Source organism: Bos taurus, chromosome 18 (genome assembly GCF_002263795.3).
Source record: "Bos taurus isolate L1 Dominette 01449 registration number 42190680 breed Hereford chromosome 18, ARS-UCD2.0, whole genome shotgun sequence".
Classification (NCBI taxonomy): domain Eukaryota; kingdom Metazoa; phylum Chordata; class Mammalia; order Artiodactyla; family Bovidae; genus Bos; species Bos taurus.
Window position 1 is genome coordinate 35,281,926 of NC_037345.1, and position 22,178 is coordinate 35,304,103.

Below are 22,178 nucleotides of genomic sequence, written 5' to 3' on the forward strand. Positions count from 1 at the left end.
TGCCAACTCCAGCCAGAGAGATGGTGTCCAACTAGTAATGACACAGACAGCTCACCAGTGACACACAGGGCGAGTGCTGTGACAGAGGACGAGGGAGCAAATAAAAGGAGCAGGGCAGCTGGAGGCAAGAATTGTCACTCTGCTTCTCTAAAGGGAAAAAGGTTCTGAGGTGAGAGAGCAGTCACTGGCTCACTGATTCTGCGTGAGGTTCTGAAGCACATTATACTGACATGCAGGCTTGTGAGAAGGAAACAAGGTCATTAGAAGAGTCACCATGTGGTCTATCACTCAGAGTTCACTGACCTTTCTTTAAATTTTGTGATCTAGAAGATGTAGAGGATAGGTCAGATTCATTTTTTAGTAAGGTCTCAGCAGTATCCTTGTGGACAAGACAGAAACACGTGAGCTTCAGAATAACACAGTGAAGTGCTTCTTAAATGGCAGGTGTCTACCTGGACAAGCTGTAGGCTGAAGGGCTCAAATCTAGCCTTGTCCTCTTCCAATATTTTTATCAGTATCTTGATGAAAACACATAGAAACATGCTCACCCAAATTTAGGTTAACACACAGCTAAAGATTGTTAACATGTAGCTGTTAACATACAGCTGTGGTGTTGGAGAAGACTCTTGAGAGTCCCTTGGACTCCAAGGAGATTCAGGAGTCTGAAATTAGTCCTGAATTTTCATTGGAAGGACTGATGCTGAAGCTGAAACACCAATACTTGGGCCACCTGATGCAAAGAGCTGACTCATTGCAAAAGACCCTGATGCTGGGAAAGATTGAAGGTGGGAGAAGAAGGGGATGACAGAGGATGAGACGGTTGGATGGCATCACTGACTCTATGGACATGAGTTGGAGTAAGCTCTGGGAGTTGGGGATGGACAGGGAAGCCTGACGTGCTGCAGTTCATGGGGTCGCAAAGAGTAGGACACAACTGAGCAACAGAACTGAACTGAACAGCTGAAGAGGATACCAAACATTGGAGACAGGATAAGCAAGACCAAAGCAGATCCTGACAGACTAAGAAAATTGACAATATAGACCTAAAGGAAGTTTAATTATGAGAAGTGTAAGGTCTAGCATGGGGCGCACATAAACATGTACTAGGGAGATAAGTTTCTAAAAACAGTGAGAGGGTCTGGCTGACACCGAGGTGGCCATGAGCTCTTTAGGGATCTAGACCAACAAAGGGTTGAGGGCCCAGAGGAGGGAGGTGCAGGTGCAGAGAGAACAATAAGTATATCCCAAATCTCGTGTCCCACGGCAGGTGCCATGCTCTGAGTAAAGTAAGGACAAGCTGAAGAGAGGTAAGGAGGGCAGGTGTTCAGAGCAGAGAGGTAGGACTGGGCCTGGCTCGGAGGGGCAAGCGAAGCAGGACTTGGGCAAGGACTGAGAGCCCATAACAGCAGGCCCTGGATTTTGACAGCAGAAGAGTGAAGAGGCAGAAAATGGTTGGAGTCCAAGAACACAGGGGGAATGAGGCCTTTCCCTGGAGCAGCTAGCTCCTTGCAGCTGGATACCAGCACTTGCAGCTAGGTGGCCACGGGTCAGGGGAGGGTTTCCCGGACGTGCGGCTGGGTCAGCTCTGCGGCATCTGTGCTATGCTCCTGGCCGCCCACACTGGGCTGTGGCATCTGAGTGCCCTGCTGAGGAATACTGGCTCCTGATCACCTGCCACAAGTAGACCTGATTTCCACATAGGTCTCCTGATTTTTCCCGGGCTTGGAGAAGCCACAGAGGGGATGTGGGGAGTGGCAGCCACCTTCTGACTGCCCCTGAAACTAGGGGAAGTGAGCCTCTGATGAGTTGGGTTCAAAGTCAAATGCCCAACTCCCTTTCGTGGCAAAGCCTCTGGTCAACCTGGCTGGTAGGGTTCTGCCAGATTAGAGACCTCTGCAAACTCAGGCAGGCCTGCCTAGCAGTTAGGTACCACCTCATAGCCACTCTGGCTGTGGGTTCCGCTCCCTCAATGGCCAAACAGTACCCACCCCTACCAGGGCAAGGTGTCAGAACAGCCAGAGTTCCTCTCTCTCTGAAGTTCTATCCTAAGTCTCTCTGTGTGTACAGGACTGCTCTGCAAGGGAACCTCCACCTGCCTGCTGCTGCTCCTGGATTTCTGACTGGCTGATGGCACCACTAATCCAGCTACTTTCTCATGTTCCCTTCTTGCCAGTGTGCCCCACCTGTCACTAACCCATGCTGCACCACCCCAAGGCCTCTGCAGGCCTGTTCTCCACTGTCTGCACCCATCACCACAGCTGTATCTCAGGTCATCTGCCTCCTCCTCAGCCCTTACTCCAGTCAGTTCGTCCTTCTCAGTTTAACCAAAGGGATCTTTCCAACTTAATTCTGTCGAAGCTGCTGTCTGTTAACCACAAAAAGGCCAGAAGAGATCTGGCCCCATCTGACTCCAGCTTGTCTGTTTACCTCGTGTACTAGAGCAGCCCTCACTGTTGCTCCATAGCAACCAGCGCCCTACAGAAGGGCCAGCCAAAGTCTGGGCCCAGGCGACTGGCATACAAATCACTTCCACTGTCCAGTATGTTCTAGAGCCCCTCAAACTTCTTATCAACCCTAAACCTTGCTCCAGTGAGTGTCACACAGGCCAGGAGCATGACCATGACATTACTCTCCCTGAGCACTGACCCAGGCTCAATAAATGCTGTTGAATGGATAGATTAGCAAAGGGAGAACCCCTACACACTCTCTTCCCCTTTCAAGGCTCCAATGCTTAGAAAGGGCTGCAGTTTCCCCAGAGCTCAGCAGAGGATATACAGCACGGCTCTGGCTTCAAAACCTCTCATCAACCAAAGTGGCTCCACAGGGCAGACCCTCCCAGGTCCCCTATGTACCCACCAAGGCTATGGCCATTCTTGGTGTAGAAGCAAGTGCCGTTGATGAGGTTGACACAGCAGCCAATCACGTCTCCTGTAGTGAATGTGGGACCATAGGGCTGGCCAGTCCCAGAGGAGCAGAAGGAATGCCCATCATCACCATGGTAACCATAGGAATGTTTATCCCAACCTGTGGAGAAAAAGAGAGCAAGAGCTGAGGTGAGGTACTTGAGAGAACAAGACAGTCAAAGAAGCCCACTCAGGCTGAGCTCTAGCCTCCACCACCTCACTAGCACACCTGGCCTCCCAGAGCTGGCTGTGGGCAGGGTCTGGCTGTGTTAAATGAGCAGTGAGTTCAGCAAGTCACTGCCCTGAGGAGCTGAGGCAGCCCTCCCAAAGAAAGAGCCCAAGCTGGGGTTAACAGGAACCAAAAACATGCGAGCCCTGGAAGGGACTTACCAGAGGGCCATGAAACAAGATGACTGGGGGAAACCTCATGAAGGAGAAGGGGCTTGAACTGAACTCTGAGGTATATCATGGGTTTTTTTAAATGCTTTTTTAAACTGAAGTATTATTTATATGTAATAAGATTCTTCCTTTTTAACTCACAGTTCAACAAGTTTTAACAAATATTACCCCCACCACTATCAAGATATAGAACATTTCCATCAATCCAAAAAGTTTTCCCTCGTGCCTCTTTGCAGCCGATTCCATTCCACTCACCCCTAAGCCTTTGGCAACACTGATCTGATTTGTTCCTATGGTTTTGCCTTTACCAGAACGTCATATAAATGGAATCACAGGGCTTCCCTGGTGGCTCAATGGTAAAGGATCTGCCTGCCAAAGCAGGAGATATGGATTCAAACCCTGGTCCAGGAAGATCCTACATGCCACGGAGCAACTTAGCCCAACATGCAAGACAACCATTGAGCCAGCACTCCACAGCCCAAGCGCTGCAACTGCTGAAGCACTGAGCCCTAGAGCCCATGCTCCGCAACGAGAAGCCACTGAAATGAGAAGCCCGCCTGCCACAACTAGAGAAAAGCCTGTACAGCAATGAAGACCCAGCACAGTCAAAAATTAAAAAAATAATTAAAAAAAAAATGGAATCACAGAATATGGAGTTTCTCGTGTCTAGTTTCTTTCACTCAGCATAATGCCTTTGAAATTTATCTACATTGTTAGGTGTACCTGTATTTTGTTTCTTTTGATTGCTGAGTAGAACTCCATTGTATGGACATACCACCGTTTGTCCATTTACTAGTTGATGGCATACGGTTGTTTCTAATTTTTGGCTAATATGAATAAAGCCACTAGACATTTGTATACAGGTCTTTGTACAGACATATGCTTTCATTTCTCTTTATACTTAGATGGGGGACTGCTGGGTCACAAGATAAGTATATGTTTTACTTGACAACAAACTGTCAAACTGTTTTCCAAAGTGGCTATACTGTTTTGCATCCCTACCAGCAATGTATGAGTTTCACAATCTCACCAGCACTTGGTACTGTCAACTGTTTTTCATTTCTTCTTTTTCTCTTAAGATGTTTTAATATGTACGCAGTGGCTGTAATTTGTATTTCCCCAATGTCCAAGGACCTTAAGCATCTTTTCAATTACTTCTTTACATTGATAATTTTATTAGAAAATTACATTATTGAATTATTATTTAATAATTTTATTAGAAAATTCAATAATTCAAAATTCTAATAATTTTATTAGAAAATTATTGAACTATCTATTCAAATCTTTTTTTTTTTTTAATTTATATGGAACCATGTGAAGTCACTCAGTCACGTGCGACTCTTTGCAACCCCATGGACCGTAACCTACCAGGCTCCTCTGTCCATGGGATTTCACAGGCAAAAGTAATGGAGTGGTTTGCCATTTCCTTCTCCAGCAAATCTTTAAAAAAAAAAACTGGTTTGTAAATCTTATTGAGTTGTAAGAGTTCTAGATCTATTTTGGATACAAAATGTGTTTTGCAAATATTTTCTTCCAGTCTGTGGTTTGTCTTTTTTCATTTTCTTAACAGTATCTTTCAAAGGCCTGTTGGGATTTTTAAAATCATTTTTAAAAATTTGAATATAGTTGATTTCCTGCTGGGATTTTGACTGGGATTGTACTGAATCTACAGATCAACTTGGAAAGAATGGGCAGTATAATAATATTGATTATTCAAATCCATGAACATGGTATACTTCTCCATTTATTCAGGTCTTCTTTAGTTTCTCTCAGCAGTGTTTTGTCAAATTTATCACTAAATACTTCACTTTTGATGTTATTATGTTATTTAAAAATTTTAATTTCTAATTGTTTCTTGGTATTATATCAAAATATAATTGATTTTGGGGGTGGGAGAATGGGGTCAAGGTTTCTTTCTGGAGTGATAAAATTGTCCTAAAATTAGAGTATGATACTGGTTGCACAACAGTGCAAACATGCTAAAAACCCACTGAACTGTACATTTTATTTCTTTTTTGGCTGCACTATGCAGCATGCAGGATCTTCAGTGACCAGAGAGCAAATCCATGTCCCCTACACTCCATGTGTGGCATCTTAACCACTGGACTGCCAGGGAAGTCTTGAACTACCCACTTTAAAAGACTAGACTTTGTGGGACGCAAATTTTAACTCAATAAAGCTATTAAACACACAAATGTATTTGACTTTATTTATTCATCTGGTATCCTGCATCCTTGTCAAACCCACCAATCAGTTCTGGTGGCTTTTGTAAAGACTGCAGTGTCCACTGAAAAAGAGTTCCTAAGCAAGAAGCTGCCGCACTTCCCACATACAAAGAACATATGTATAGTTCAGAGAAAGCATCAGGAGCACCAGATTTGAGGCTACAGGCCGAGTTCTCAGCATGGAGTCTCCCAAGACAGGCTTCAGTGGCTGAAGCTACTAGAAACCCAAACTTCTGCTCCAGGGGCCTAGGATGCCAGGGACAGTGGTGGGCTCGCTTAATGCTGTCTGACCAGCACAGCCTTCCCTAAAGCCAAACCCTCTGCTTACCACCTCCTGAGGCCATTGGCTGTCGGGGGAAGACTGTCCAGCAAAACCACTGTCCATTCTAGCTCTCCACAAAGAATCCTTGTAGGAGGGCTGGCTTGCTGTTTCTATCGTTCCTCTCAGAACTATGCCCACAGTTGCTGATTGATGCCCACCGAGTTCTCTCTTTTGCCAGTGCATCAAGGTTTGCCAATGCTTGCCCTCTGAAGGTTACTATAACATTCTTTGGTCTACCCCTAGTATATCGCCCACATACTTGATCAGTCCTGGTTCCTGTTGAGCCTCTCTGGTCACCAGTCACTGTTTCTGGAGCTGTCTCTGTCTCACTCACCACTTCCTAAGCCTCCCTCCAACCCTTCCCATCAGGAATCTGAGAGATGAGAGATGACACAGGTGTGTGCACACATATGGTGTGTATTTGTGTGCAGTGACTAATTCCAGTCCATTCTTTCTCACACAAGGATGATCCTGTTTGACAGATCTTTTGTGCAGATTCTATAGTCTAGAAGATAGAAGACACAGGCTGGAAGGTTTTCTTTTGTTTCTTTTTTTAGCCTTCTCCAGATGAAGCAGCAGGTACTCTTTAAAAATGAATACAAATGTGGCCATTTGATTTACTGAAGCTAGTGAAATCATCACCAGAACTGTTTCCAACTTAGTCAGTGACTCAAGGATATTTGTGAGCTATTTCTGTCTCAGTGTATGGGAGCTCAATAGCCATCGCCAAAACAACAGATGTTTATATTTTCAAAGACCTAAAATAAAAATTTGAGTATTTTGAATACTTTTCTTCAAAGATAAACTATGTAATTATTTTGACAAACCTACCATAGAATTTTTGGATTTTTAACTCAAGCTACTCAAGCTATATATGGGTTTTAAGTTTCTAAAAACTAAAGAACTCAAATAAAAACCCAAAATATCTATTTAGAGTCAGTTCAGGATTCACCATCATCTCAGTTTGACCGAAAAATACATACGTTTTCCTGTTTTGCTTTTCTTCAATCCCCAAATGAATTTTTATCAGTTATACAGACTTGCCCAGAGGAAGAAAATTCACAATCCCTGTGGCATACTGAATGTGAAGTGAAAGTTGCTCGGTTATGTCCGAATCTTTGAGACCCCATGGACTACACAGTCCAAGGAATTCTCCAGGCCAAAATACTAGAGTGGGTGGCCATTCCCTTCTCCAGAAGCATATTGAATAAGGCCTCCCAAAGATGTCTAGGTCCTAATGTCCAGAACCTGTAAAATACGCTACTTTGCATGGCAATAAAGATTTTGCAGAAGTGATTAAGTCAAGGCTCTTGAAATGGGGAGATGATCCTGGATTATCTGGGATGGGGAAAGTACAGTAATGCAGTTACAAGGATACATGTAAGAGAGAGGCAGGGGCATCAAGTCAGAAAAGGTGATGTGATGGTGGCAGCGGAGAGAGAACAGAAGATGCCATTACACTGCTGGCTTTGAAGATGAAGGTAGGGGGCCATCAGTCAAGGTATGTAAGTGGGCTCCATAATCTAGAAAAGGCAAGGAAGTAGATCCTCCCCAACAGCCTCCAGAAAGACTACCACCCTGCTGACACCTGGGTTTCAGGACTTTTGTCCTCTAGAACTGTAAAAGGATTATTTTAATCCACTACTATTGTAACAGCAACAACAGGAAACTAATACAGTCCGCTATGGCTTGCCTGGAAAATCCCATGGACAGAGGAGCATGGTAGGCTCCTACAGTCCATGGGGTCGCAAAGAGTCAGACACGACTGAGCGCCTTCACTCACTCACTCACTCACGGCTACAGAAGTTTCTGAGCGTTTGGAATTATCAGTGCAGAGAAGCAACACCTCAGCTACTTGTCTCCTGCTCTTCAAAGCGCTATGAAGTTAAAAGCTTTTCAAAGAAGATCACAGGGCTGTAATGTATCTTCAATAGAAGCTATCATTTCATAGCCAATATTTTTTCCAAACACCATTAAGAGCTTGCATGTGTGTGTGTCTGTGTGTGTGTAAGATGTGTATGAATGCATGGGAAAGGGTTTTTAACTTGGGTTAAAAACAGAATATGAGTATATGGCTCATTTAGTAACAGTGGCTGCAGCAGCAGCAGTTTGGTTTAAGACCACTGTGCTACTTTTCCATCTTCTGGAAAGAACAAACATCATCTAACTGTTATCACTTAGTTAAGAGAGGCCTGCTCCATGGAACTGACAAATAAGGGTGGTGGGTGGTGTGAAAGGAGCAGAGAAGATACATGTAAGTAAATCAATGAGCAAACAAGAAAACACCTGGTAGAAAAAAAATGCTCTGAAAAAAACTGAGTCAGACGATAAGCTGGAAGTGGGAGTGGGGATGAGGAGTGACCCCTGAGCAGAGGTCAGCTTGACGAGAGTATCAGAAGGAAGAACTTTCGAGGTAAGAGGAATGAGTTCAGCATGTCTGAGAAACAGAAAGGCAGCCAGGAGGGCTGGAGCTGAGTGAGACTGAGGAAAGACTGGGAGTGGAGTCAACAGGGTTTGCTGAATGTGGGCGCTGACAGCGTGAGGGGAAGTGAAGACGACTCCCAGGTTTCTGTTCTGGGCAAATGGGTGGATGGTGGTACCACTCACTAAAAGATGGAGAAGATGGACAGAAGGAAGAGATCTTCAGGACACGTTAAATTTGACATGTCTTATTAGACATCAAAGCAGCTGGGTGGCAATACAAGGCAGGTGAGATGACTGTCACTCGTCCCAGATGTGGTAAGGTTGCCATGGGGAACACTCACTAAACAAACAGTGGTGTGGACAGAAAACTTAAAGTGAAGTCACTGGAGGATTTTCCTGTGCGCTATCCTCATACAATGGCTTTCTGTTTTCCTTTGAGAGAAAAATTCAGGCTAGTCAAGGACTAGAAAGGGCAGAACAAACACAAGAGAAAAGTACCAGAGGCCCAAATAGATGAGGACATGTTAAAGGGCACAAAGTCACTCGAAATGGACTCAGTCACCCCCACCCTCAATGGACCTTCCCCCTAGGGCTTGAGAAGCTGTGCAGCAGACAGAAGGGCTCCCCAGGAAGTGCTAGTGGTGAAGAACCTGCGTGCCAGTGCAGGAGACGTAAGAGACATGGGTTCAATCCCTGGATCAGGATTGCACGTGCGCACACATACACACACACACACACCAGACAGAAGCTGGACTGCACACACGCAGACACACATACAGACACACACACACACACACACAACAGAAGCTGGTACTACAAGGCCATTCTTGAGGTATCGGGCAGACAGAAGAAAAACTGTGAGGCCAAGGCCTAAATGCTGTTACACGTTCTGCAGTGACTCTGGTTTTTGCTGTCAGTCTCAGGCTAAGGTACTAAGGAGAGGGGATCTGGCCTCTGTTAGAAAGAGACACTGCTGTCCTGGATGCCAGGGTAGCTCATGTGGCCTGAAGGGCCTCTGCGGTCTGCTCTCGCACACAGCACTGTCCCTTCTCAGGTGGCAGACCCCGGGCCATCACTCACCTTCTCAGACCTTGGTTCCCTTCTCTACAAAATCAGGGGGAGCAATTAAACATCATTGTCAAAGGGCCCTAGGTATCTACTTACAAGAACACTCCAAGAGTCCAAACCAATCCTAAAGTATGGTAATCCCCATCTGAAGGCTGAGGAAACTGAGGCACTGAGAGGCTCCACAAAGGCCTATGGTCTTATAGATTATACTCTCAGAGGCTTGGATCTCCTATCTTCCTTTTTTTGGCGGGGGGTGGGGGGGGCGCTGTATGATGCAGCATGTGGGACCTTTAGTTCTGCAACTGGGGATGGAACCCACACCCGCCCCCCTCAGTGGAAGCATGGAGTCTTAGCCACCCACTGAACTGCTAGGGAGGGCCTCTGGTCTCTTCTTTTCTGAGAGACTTTCAAGTAGGCTCCAAGCAGGTACCCACGAGAGTGAAGGTGAAGCCTCCTCCTTCCTGGGATGGTCCCCGATCCAATCACAGGGAAGAGGAAGATGCTCTGAAGACCAGACTGGGCTCCATCAGCACAAACTGCAGGGAACCCCAGGTTTCTGGAGCCTAGGCTCAGCCACCTGACCAGCGCTACTCCCTGTAGGTGACTGGCTGGGTTCTGTCAACTTTTACGAAGGGACTGGGCACCAGCAGACTGGGCACCACGCTGCTGGCACCCAGGCCCCAAGGTTGTGGGAACAAACAGCAGGATCGGGGAACAAGGAGTGCCAGGATATGTCTGCCAGCCCCCTTCACTGGGGGATAGCACTCCTTTTCTCAAGAGGTAGCTCCTCCCCTGTGTCAACCCTAGGGCTCCAGTGGGGAATGCTAATCCTAGGGAGCCTCCTCCCTGATCCAAGCTGGACTAGAAGGAGATCTTTCTGGAATTTCTGTACAAGGAAGCTGGGAGGAGAGTAGGCCTCAAAGCCCTGTGCTGCCATTGTTCCAACCTCATGTAGAAAGCCAGTTTGACAGACTAAAGCTAATAAGCAGAAAGCAGACAAAAGACAGGCAGAGAGCCTGAAAGACTAAATCCCAGATGGCATTTGAGTCCCCAAGACTTTGCACCTCTCCTTGCCCTGCTTGAGGGCTGGCTGACCCAGCTGGTGAGAGATGGGATTCTCATCCTGGAAACAAAGTTCTCTGACTAAAGGGGCCACATCCAAGCATCTTTACGTTGCCTAACACGTGGCCCACAGTAGGTGCTCAAGAAATATCTGTTGAAATGGAAAGGGAAATGGGTTGAGGGCTGGCAGGACTCCTGAAGCACAAGTCCCTGGGGTCAGACCATGCTGACTGACACACCACCCAGGGGCCATGCTGGGCTCTACCAAGAGTTTGGTTATTGCGACTTTTCTTTTTAAGAAAAGCTAAGTAATTAGAGCAATCTGCCTGCATCATGCCCCTATTTGTATACATTAATGGTAAAGCCACTTCTGGACCCCCCAAAGAGGCTGCAGACCTGGCTCATCCCCTGGGAAAGTCCTTTAACTTTTCTGGGTTTCAGCTTCCTCACCTCTGAAGGAGGGCAGCTGATATAAGTGTCCCTTCCAGCTCTGGAAGAATCCATAGTTCTTAGTCCTCCTTCCCATTAGGAGGGTCTAGCAACCATGGTCTTTCCCTGACCTCTGCCTAGGTGAGTCTCCCCTGCAGCCCTATCAACCTCAGCTCCGGGACAGACCTCCCCCCACCCCCCATTCCTGCCCCGGAGCCAAAGTCAGCCACTTTCTAAGTGTGGACCCTGGCAGTCACCCCTCCCTGGGTGGGCCTGGTGTGAGGCTGGGGTGATGAGACCAGGAATGAGGGTTATCACCCTCACCACAGGGCTAGAGCCAGCTGTCTCAGAGGATAGCAGGCTGTGAGGGCCAGAAGAGAATGAGGGAGCTCAACTGCCCTTCAGGGAAACAGCTCCAGGGGCTTGGGGACGACGAATGCTGGTGCTGCACAATAGGGACAGCACTGTGACAGTGAGTGCCACCCAACTAACCATTCTTCCCTCTCCAAAAGGAAAGAACTCTGTCCCTCCCACAGAGAATGGATGGGTCGCCAGGCTGGCACCCACACAGAAAAGCCTATCCCTGCCACGTCAGACACCTACCAGATGCCGGTGATGCAAGGAGAAGCCACGCCACATTCAGGCCAGAAGGCACAAGGCCCCAAGCGTCCCATTCTGATGCTCTGGCACCACCCACTTCCCTCTCCATCATTACCAGAGGGGAATTCCCAATCAGAGAGGTACGGGGGTGGCTGAGGACAAGGCTCATCATCTCGGCACTCCCAGATGCCATCCCTGGTTACAGTGACCTCGAGGTGGGCAACTCCCTCTAGGGGTGCCAGGAACTCCAGCGTGACTGCTCCAAGAGCCCCTCCGCCTGCCACTCCCATCTGCCAGGATATGTCGAGGGCTCAATCCCAGGGGAACTAGGAAGGGAGGGGACGCCTACTGCTGCATGGAGAGATTTCCACATCATCACCACATTAGCACCGAAGTGGGGAGTGGGGCTGGTGCTGTGCCTGCCTACCAGACTCTAGTCCTGGCCCACAAATGACCAACACACAGGCTCCAGCCCAGACCTCATAAACCAGCCTGAGCGATAGCCCCTAGGGCACCAAATCAGCCCTCTCTCCCCAACAAACAGATCCTGATCATCACTGGACTTTGAGATCAGGAAGCCTTGGGTCTGAATCCCAATTCTGTCACTTCTTAGCCCTCTGAGTTCCCCTGGCTGAACCCTTTCTGGGTTGACAATGGACATGGAAAACCAGCCTGCAGGAGGCACTCCCTGGCAAGCTTCCCTGCCCCCTCTCTCTTTACCACCAGCTCCCTGGTCAAGCCTGGGCACTTCACACTTCCTCTTTCTCCTGCCTTGAGGGAGTGAGCAGAAATGGAGCCAGCTTTCCTAACTCACAGCCCACCAAGGCAGCACCAGGCCGGCTCCACTCTTACTGGTCCCCGGCTTCCTGGGTAGGTCACCTGGCCCTCAGAGCACTTGGCCATGCTACTCGTGGGGTTGGCTACCGAGGGAAGGCGCTGGGCTGGCTTGGCCAGGGTGCTTCTGAAACCTGGGGTTGCTGTGGGGGGAGCGCAAATGTCTTAGGAGATCCCCTGGCAGAGCTGCTTCTCAAGCATGGTCACTCACTCAGGGTCAGCCATCCCCGGAAATCCATCAGATAATTGTTCTTCCGATAACCTCAAATATCTTAAAAAATCTGATGGGGCCCGTAGCCTGGAGCAGGTCAACAACGGATAATGGGAAAGCGAAAGAGATTTTCTCATTCAGCAAACTCTGTGAGGGTAGCATCAGAGAAGCCTCATCACAGTGCTCACAAGACTGTTACCCCAAGCTCTAGGAACCTTAACATCAAGAACAGGACCAACACAAGCCTCAGGTGATGACTCTGACAGCTCCAGACTAAAGGGGCCAGAGGGGCCCTGGAGGGTCTTGTCTTTACGGTGGCTCAACACGAAGACCAAGGCAAAGCAGGCAGGAGGAAAGGCTGTCTCTGCAGACAGCTGTGACTCTAGGAGTCTGTCCTCGTAGGGGCACCCAGGCCCTCCACTGAGGTAGATCTAGGTGTCAGCTGAAGCCCTGGGCAGGCTGAGTGACTATGCAGCCAGCACCTGCATGTGAACGGGCCTTCCATGGGTCGTATCTACCCTCAGAAACAGATACCCAATCACCAGGAGAGGTGCAGGGACAGCCAGGATAGGTGGGTCTAGACAGGACATGGCTCAAGTGGCATGGGGAACATTTGGCAGGGCTACCTGCCCACACCTCAGGCTCCCAGAGGACAAGCCAGGTCTCTCATCCATGCTGAATCAGGCTAAGGAAAGGGGTGACCGTCTCCCCCTAAGCTGAGGCGCAACCTCAGCTCCCTGGCCTTGGTATCTCTCCTCTGGGGTTGGGTTTGGCTTGCCCTTCTTGCCACTAAGCTCCTCCCAAACATCTGGGCAAAGTCACTGGACAGATGACCCGTGGTAAAGTAAGCGCCTGTGACGTCCTGCACCTGCTGCCAGATCCTGAGAAGTGGGCATGGGTAAAAGCCTTCCCCAAAGAAGGCCCAGTGTGACACTGTACTACTTCCAGGAGCCCTACATCCAGACTTCTTCGACCCAGTGCTAAGGAGGCAGCAAGAGGTTGACCAGTAACTGGTCCCACTCAGCTCTTCCCTCATGTGGCCCCGGTCTCCAGCCACGATAGACGACACTTGATAATCTCTGTTTTCAGAGACTGACAAACTCAGGTTTCAGAACTGGCTCTTCTGCTGTTGATGAAACCTTTTGTCTCAAAGGACTTAACTTGCCCTGAAAAACACAGCCTTCAATCCAGAATTTTTACTTCTGTGCTACAGAGAGGTGGCAGCTAGTATCTGGAAGAAGAGCAGGGCACTGTAGACTAGAAATCCCCAGGCCCAGGAATAACTTACTTGTTACTTAGTTGAGGGAAGAAAGGCCCATGCAAAAGGACCACGGGTTTAACTGGCCGCGGGGCCAAGGGCATCGCCGGCCCAGGCAAGGGCTGCAGGGAAACAGAGGGCTCTGACACAGAACAAGCTCCACAGGAGGGACTGAGGAAGGCCCTGCGGCACCAACACCATTAACTCCAGTGAACCACCAGGAGTTTAGACCACCCTCTGCCTGGACCGCCCAGTGGAAGCTATTGCCAGAGCTCCAAGGTCCCTAGGTTTCTCTCCCTCCACTCCCGCCGGGGTCATTTCCCAAGGATACCTCAAAGACGGAACAGAATAAGAAAGGCAGCAAGGGGACGAGACACACCCAGCACAGAAACCCCAACCTATCTTCCCACAGCCCTGGTCCTGGGAGCTACTCCAGTGGCTTCAGGGGGCCCCCCTGGCTGTCCTCCTTCCCCAGGCCAGGCTGCCTCGAGGCACCCAGAGGCATGAACACAGGACCAGCACCCTCCAGCTTCTTCGCTTCACCAGCCTCAAGGGATACTCGCTGGGGAGGCTTGCATGGTGTCTACCATCAAGCCCAGGTTCTTGAGGCCTGTTCCCAGGGGCGTTGCTGGCATTAGGAGGGGTATCCCAGATGCCCAGGGGCACCCTGATGATTCAACCCACCCAGTGGGAGAGATGTATGACTTCCCCACGGAAGGGACTGAGCAGCCCCAGGGCAGACCCCTGGGAAATAATGCAGATCCTGGGGTAAAACATGCTCCAAAGACAGGTGGTTATCAATGGTGAATCCGAAGGGGGCTCATGAGCTGTGGGGAACAAGGATCTCAGCCCACATGGAGGGAGACAGAAGGAGCCCCCCATGTGGTGGGTACAGACAAACAGCATTTATAGCCTACTGAAAACCCACCTCTGTGCCACCTGCACAAAGCCACTTGCTATTGCTACCTGCTCTGAGCAGACACCTTCCCCTGTGTATCTTCAGGAGCACAGAGAGGAAGGATGTCCAGCACTCTATTATTTGTTGCTGTACCCTAGCACCTGCCCTCAGGAACCTGACATGGACCCTCATTGGTCTGTCCTGATCTCTGCTATCTGCTGCTGCTTTCCCATGGCACACGCAGATATGAAATATCAGCGGTGTGCAGAAGGTGTCCCGCCCAGGAGAAGCAGGGACGAAACACTCCCAGGGGTGTGCTTAGATAGCCCACTCTGATAGCCCACTGATAGCCCACTCTGAGTAAGGAATGGGCGTAGTAAGGTCAGCTCCAGGGAGAGGAAAAGATGCTCACTGGAACCCGAGGATAGTGTGGAACAAGCAGACAGTCCCTCCGCCACCCCCCTCCTCTTGCACTACGCCCTCTCCTCTCACCCCCACCAAGTCCTGGCTGCCAGGTACCACCTGCTTCAGGAGATACACCCCCATCCCCAACTCCCAGCTGCGGTTCTTCCAGTTGCTTCTTTTCCAACATTTCAAGGAAAGGATGCCCCAGTGGGCCTGGGCTCTCCTTTGAGGGATTGTAATGATGAAGGTAATAGATGCTACCCCAAGAGAACATCTGCCTCCTCCACAGAAACGGCAAGGAGGAAATGATTAGTTGTCCAGCTTGCTGCAGACGAGGCTGCCTAGTAACACAGCCTAGTCTCCCCGGCCCTGTCTGAGGTACGAGACACAGAAGGAAGATCTGTCCTAGCCTAGCCCCCTTCAAAGCACCTGAGCCTGGGAGGAGCCCAAATCCCCTCTACCCACGCCCCTGACTTTCTTCCTGCTTCTCCAACCCAGGGATCCCAGCCCACATGCTCTGCTGCCAGCTCAACAACGGAAGGGTGGGGCCACAGGTACACTCACCTGCCCACAGACCATCCTGACTGGCTTCAAAACCATTTAGCCAAGAGTTCTGAGAGTCTTTTTTTGGCCACACCTGTTCCTTGGTTCACACTTAAGGAGGCCAAAAACACCTTACAAAAGATAAACATCAAAACTTCGACATCTTCCATCAGAAACCTTTGACTATACAAGCTACAACATGCCCATATGTTCCTGGGAAAAGACTGAACACCAGGCCTCATTCGAGAGGCGCTCTCTGTTTACCACCTGCTCCCAGGGCCAAATGAGACCCCAGGGTGGCTACCCTCTACCCCCCGACAGCCTCAGAGGCAAACATGTCCTCCCTGAGCTAGTACAGGAAAACCTGTAAGAAAACACTGAAAACATCAACATCCTGACTTTGGTTGCTATCCATCTTCATTCTCTATAATTCAACTCCAGCTAATGCACTAAACATATCTACTTAAATACAGAAAACACAACACTGGAGAGAAAATGTCGTTTAGAGTACACCTAACTCCACTCTGATGCACAAACACCCATTAAAGAATTTTAAATGTATACGTACTTTCTTCCTCAGACAGGAAAAAAATCGATAACAATAAGCTAACACTTGTGAATCCCCTTTTCCTGTGTCAGGCACTGTTCTAAGCACTTTAAGCACTCAATCCCCATAATCATCCCATATATGAGTTAAGTACTAGTATCATGTCCCATTTACATATGAGGAAACTGAGACCCAGAGCAGTTAGGTGACTTGCTCCAGGAAACACAGCTGCCAGGATACAAATACAGCATGACTCCGGAGTCATGTTCTCAGCCATTGAGCTACACTGATCCAGAAGCCAACCACAACCCGAGGGTTGGCTTCCTCACATGAGCAAAAGAGAGCCAGTAGCTGGTTCAACCATACTGAGCCCCGACACACAGGAAAGGGTAGACAGTCAACCCCCATGCACAATCAGTGCCACGACAGGGCAGTGCAGGGAGGCTGAGCTCCAGATGAAGGCTTCTAGCCCAAGACAGGCTGCAGGCCAGGGGGACTTGACTCAACAATGGTTCCAGAACCACACTTGGCTTACTGCGCCAGTGCACTGAGGCAAAGCCCAGGGAGATTCAGAAATGGCCTGCTCCCACAGCCTAAGGACATCTGTCTCACTCTGGGAAAGCTGCTATAAAAAGATGTGACCCAGTCCCAAGGAGTTCACAATCCAGAAAGGATACTGGGAAAATGGGAAGGAATCACGTGGAGCAAGGTGGTGTCACCAGAGATGCAATTAGGGCTGAAGGGATCGGGAAGACTGCACGAAAGCTCACAAGCAAGGAGGACACCTCCAGGGCAAGGAGGACATCAGCCAAGGGGCAGAGAAGGAAATGTTTGCAGGGTGTTTGGGGTCCCACACAGACCTGCTGGTATGCAGCGTGTGTGGAGGGTAAAGGCGGCAGAAAGAGGTGAGCAGGGCCCACAACACCTGTGTCTGATGGAAAGAGGGGGGTGTCAGAGGTCCAAAGCAGGCAAGGGACAGAGTGTACAAGGGGAACAGAGAACAGAGGCCCAAGGCAGAGAGATTAATCAGGAGGCCATGAAAACAGCCCAGTGGAGAAGCTATAGAGGCTGGAGGTGCAGTGGAGGAAGAATAGAGAGGAAGGCCAGATTAAAGAGATGCTTAAGAGCAGTAGAACCATGGGATGAGGGAAAAGGAGGAAGGATCCTACTTAGGGGCCAGGGTGGACAGTGACTGTCAACAGAGACTGGGAACACATGAGGATCTGCGTTTTGCAGGAAGATAAACCTCACTCTGGGGCAAGCAGGTTCACTGTCTACTAGACCTTAAGCAAAACGCTGAGGATTCTGGAAGTGCAATCTGCTCAGAGTGGAGAAAGGAGTGAGTTGTACACTCTTGCCTGGAGGGCCCTTCAGCTGCCCCTTCATTAAACTTTCAGGACCTGGCAAAGCACCATCAACCATTCAGGGGCCACAGAGAGTCTGCTGGGTCCCTCAACGAAGGAGAAAATTGCCTCCACCGTCTCCATACCCACGTCACCCAGCTATTATAAGTTCTAATCAAGAATAAGACCCAGATGGGAATGCCCTGGAAATCCAGTGGTTAGAACTCGTGGTAAGTGCTTTCACTGCAATGGCCTAGGTTTGATCCCTGGTCTGGGAAAAGAGATCCCACATGCTGCACAGTCCAGACAAAAGAAAAGAATGAAAGAGACTCCCATGGTGGTCTAAAGGCTGAGACTCCACGCTCCCAATGCAGGGGGCCTGGGTTCGATCCCTGGTCAGGGAACTGGATCCCACATGCCTCAACTAAGACTTCATAGGCTGGATCCCACATGCTGCAAGGAAGACCTGGGGCAGCCAGACCAATAAAAATAAATATAAAAGAATAAAAGAAAAGACAGTCTAGTGTGCGCGCATGTGTGCACACACACACACACACACACACACACACACACACAGGACTACTACTCAGCCATGAAAAAGAACAAAATAATGCCATTTGCAGCATGAGATCATCATGCTAAGTGAAGTCAGAAAGACAAACATCATATGACATGACCTAAATGTGGAATCTAAAATATGATACAAATGAGTTTATTTACAAAATAGAAACAGATTCACAGACATAAAGAACAAACTTTCAATTACCAAAGGGGAAAGGAGGGATAAGGGAAGGGATAAATTAGGACTTTGGGACTAGGAAATACAAACTACTACATATAAAATAAACACGGTCCTACTGTATAGCACAAGGATTTATATTTAATATCTTATAATAAATCATAATAAGAAAGAATATGAAAAAAGAAAAAAAAAAGACAACCTAAATAAGGGGAAAAAATGGCAAATCATGTCACTGACAAGAAACTTATATCCTGAACATATAAAGAACTCTTACAACTCAATAATAAAAAGATTAATAACCCAACTTAAAAACAGTCAAGTCACATTGTGTGGCAAAAAAAAAAAAAAGCAGAAGATATTTAATAGATGTTTCTCCAAGGAAGATAGATAAATGGTCACTAAGCACACGAAGAGAGGCTTGATATTACTAGTCAGGGAAATGAAATGAAAAGCACAATGAGACACCACTTCATACCCACTGGGGCTGCTGTTTGTAAATGGCCCAGTCGTGTCTGACTCTTTGCAACTCCATGGACTGTAGCCCACCAGGCTTCTCTGTCCATGTAATTTTCCAGGCAAGAATACTGGAGTGGGGTTGCCGTTTCCTACTCCAGGGGATCTTCTCGACTCAGGGATCAAACCCAAGTTTCTTGTGTCTCCTGCACTGGCAGGCATTCTTTACCATGAGCACCACCTGGGAAGCCTCATACCCAATAGGGTGGCTGTAATCAAAAAGTCTGGACAAGGCAATGGCACCCCACTCCAGTACTCTTGCCTGGAAAATCCCATGGACGGAGGAGCCTGGTAGGCTATAGTCCACGGGGCCGCTAAGAGTCGGACACGACTGAGTGACTTCACTTTCACTTTTCATTTTCATGCACTGGAGAAGGAAATGGCAACCCACTCCAGTGTTCTTGCCTGGAGAATCCCAGGGACAGAGAAGCATGGTGGGCTTCCGTCTATTGGGTCACACAGAGTCAGACACGACTGATGCGACTTAGCAGCAGCAGCAGCAGCAATCAAAAAGTCAGATAATTACAAGTGTTGGCAAAGATATGGAGAAATCAACCCTTATACACAGGCTAATGGGAATGTAAATGGGGCAGCCACCATGGCAATCAGTGGTAGTTCCTCAAATGACTAAACAGTATTACCATATGACCCAGCATTTCTACACCTACGTATACTCAAGAGAAATAAAAACACATGTCTGCGCAACAGCTTGTATACAAGTGTTTATAAAAGCATCAATTACAACAGCCAAAATACAGAAACGATCCAAATGACCATCAACAGATGCATGGATAAGCAAAATGTGATATGTCCATACAACAGAGTATTATTCTACCAGAGGAAGGAATGAAGCTCTGATATATACTACAGTGTAGATGAACCTCGAAAACATTATGCTAACTGAAAGAAGCCAGTCACAAAAGGCCACATATTATGTATAATGATTCCATTGGTATGAAATCTCCAGAACAGGAAAAGTTCATGGAGACAGAAAGTATATCAGTGGTTTCCAGAGGCCAGAAGGAGGGAAAATCCAGGAATGACTATTAATGGGTATGGAGTTTTTATACGGGATGGTGAAAATAATCTGGAATTAGATAGTAGTGATGGTAGCACAACTTTGTAACTATACTAAAACCATCGAATTGTATACTTCAGAGGAGTGAATTTTATTGGATGTTAATTATATCTCAATTTAAAACTACACAGAAAAATGAGACTGATAACAGTAATTGTTCTTTTTTACTAATTAACAAAATGGATTCAATTAATCTAAAAGATCAATCATGAAAATGTTTTTAGGTTCTGATAATAGTAATCACAGTCATTTTCCTATAAATTAAGAGAACCAGATGGGCAAAGCAGAATACACTAAAAGCAATGCCACTGGAAACAAGCTGCTACTTGAACCAGCTAACAAGAGAGGAAGAGGACACAAAAAATGTGTCCCCAAAGAGCAACTGGCACTAATAAATTATTCTAAACTTGCAAACAGAAAATAATCTACATATACAGCAACGAAAATAAGGAACCCCTCCCAAAGACCTAGTAGGATTCTTCTCAAATAAACCAGATACATTGAGTTACCTCAGTATACACTCATAGGCATTTATAAATTTAACTGTCCACTTCTAATGAAATGTTTCCAGTTCAATATTTTAGGACAAGGAAAGGAAGTTTTTGGGTTTTTTTTTATTAAACCATAATCTACCACCTCCTGAAGCTCCCTGGCATGCCTGAGCTCTTACAGTTCCTACTGCCCAAGATCCCTGGTCTAGCCTTGACCCCATCTAGAAGGCCTCCTCTAAATTAGGTACTCCTGAACTAGCAAATCTGATTGCATCTTGCCTCTGCTTAAAACACTCCTGCAACTCAGCCATAAAAAAAGAACAAAATAATGCCATTTGCAGCACCACAGATGAACCAAAAGACTGTCATACTGAGTGAAGTAAGTTAGACACAGAAAGATAAACATCATGTTACCACTTATATATGGAATCTAAAAAAAAAAAAAAAAAGAGTATGGACTTCGCTGGTGGTCCAGTGGTTAAGACTCTGCATTCCCAATGCAGGGAACACAGGTTCAATCCCTGAGCGGGGAACTAAGATCCCACATTCCACACGGATGCCAAAAAAGGGGTCGGGGAATAAAGCAATAAAATACAAAGGATACAAATGAATTCATTTACAAAACAGAAGTAAAGTCACAGACAGAAAACAAACTTATGGCTACTAGGTGATAAGGCGGGGGAGGGATAAATTGGGAGACTGGGACTAACTACTGTACACGACTATATGTATAATAGATAAATAATAAGAACCTACTGTGGGAAGGGGGTTCAGGAGGGAGGGGACTCATGTATGCTTATGGCCGATTCATGCTGCTGCTGCTGCCAAGTCGCTTCAGTCGTGTCCGACTCTGCACGACCCCATAGACGGCAGCCCACCAGGCTCCCCTGTCCCTGGGATTCTCTAGGCAAGAACACTGGAGTGGGTTGCCATTTCCTTCTCCAATGCATGAAAGTGAAAAGTGAAAGGGAAGTCACTCAGTCTGTCCGACTTTTAACGACCCCATGGACTGCAGCCTACCAGGCTCCTCTGTCCATGGGATTTTCCAGGCAAGAGTACTGGAGTGGGGTGCCATTGCCTTCTCCGTCCTGTGGTGCTGCTGCTGCTAAGTCACTTCAGTCGTGTCCGACTCTGTGTGACCCCATAGACGGAAGCCCACCAGGCTCCCCTGTCCCTGGGAATCTCCAGGCAAGAACACTGGAGTGCGTTGCCATTTCCTTCTCCAATGCATGAAAATGAAAAGTGAAAGGGAAGTCGCTCAGTTCTGTCTGACTCTTAGCGACCCCATGGACTGCAGCCTACCAGGCTCTGCCATCCATGGGATTTTCCAGGCAACCAGGGTGAGACAGCGCTTCACACTGTTGCACAACCATAATCATCCCTACCACCACCCTCCACTAAGTACACCTGAATCTATCAAGAGATACATCACCCCTCTAACATCTCATCTGGAGTTAACACCAAAGTCTGAAATTCTAGACACAGCTAAGGCCACCACCATCGCTCCCCTCCCACCAACCATACATCTAAATGGTCCAAATAGCCTTCATCTCAACCAATGGCCTCTTAGAAATGAGAAGAATCTGGCAGGAAGGTTTTAACTACTATCATCCTCCATCTCTCACTTCACCACCAAAATACATGCAAGTAATTTCAGGTATAACCATTTTTGAATGATGATTCTTCTGGTTTTGGAGAACATATGCTCATCACATACACACACACACACACACACACATACACATACACACACACACACACACACACACAAAGTGACCCCAGAAAATGGAAAGCACTAAAGGGGATTCCGATCTTCCAAACACAGCACTGAGGTGAACAGTGGCAGGCCCCCATCATTCCTGAGCAGTGAGGGGGTGTCTCCC

General features: G+C 47.8%; 1 protein-coding gene across 1 annotated transcript in view; it reads right to left on the bottom strand.

The window, feature by feature from the left end:
* Nucleotides 1-22,178, bottom strand: part of RANBP10 (RAN binding protein 10) — a 60,199-nt gene that overhangs the window by 14,940 nt on the left and 23,081 nt on the right. Inside the window, 1 exon segment of the mRNA NM_001098125.1 lies at nt 2,857-3,024. Coding sequence (NP_001091594.1) covers nt 2,857-3,024 — 168 coding nt within the window.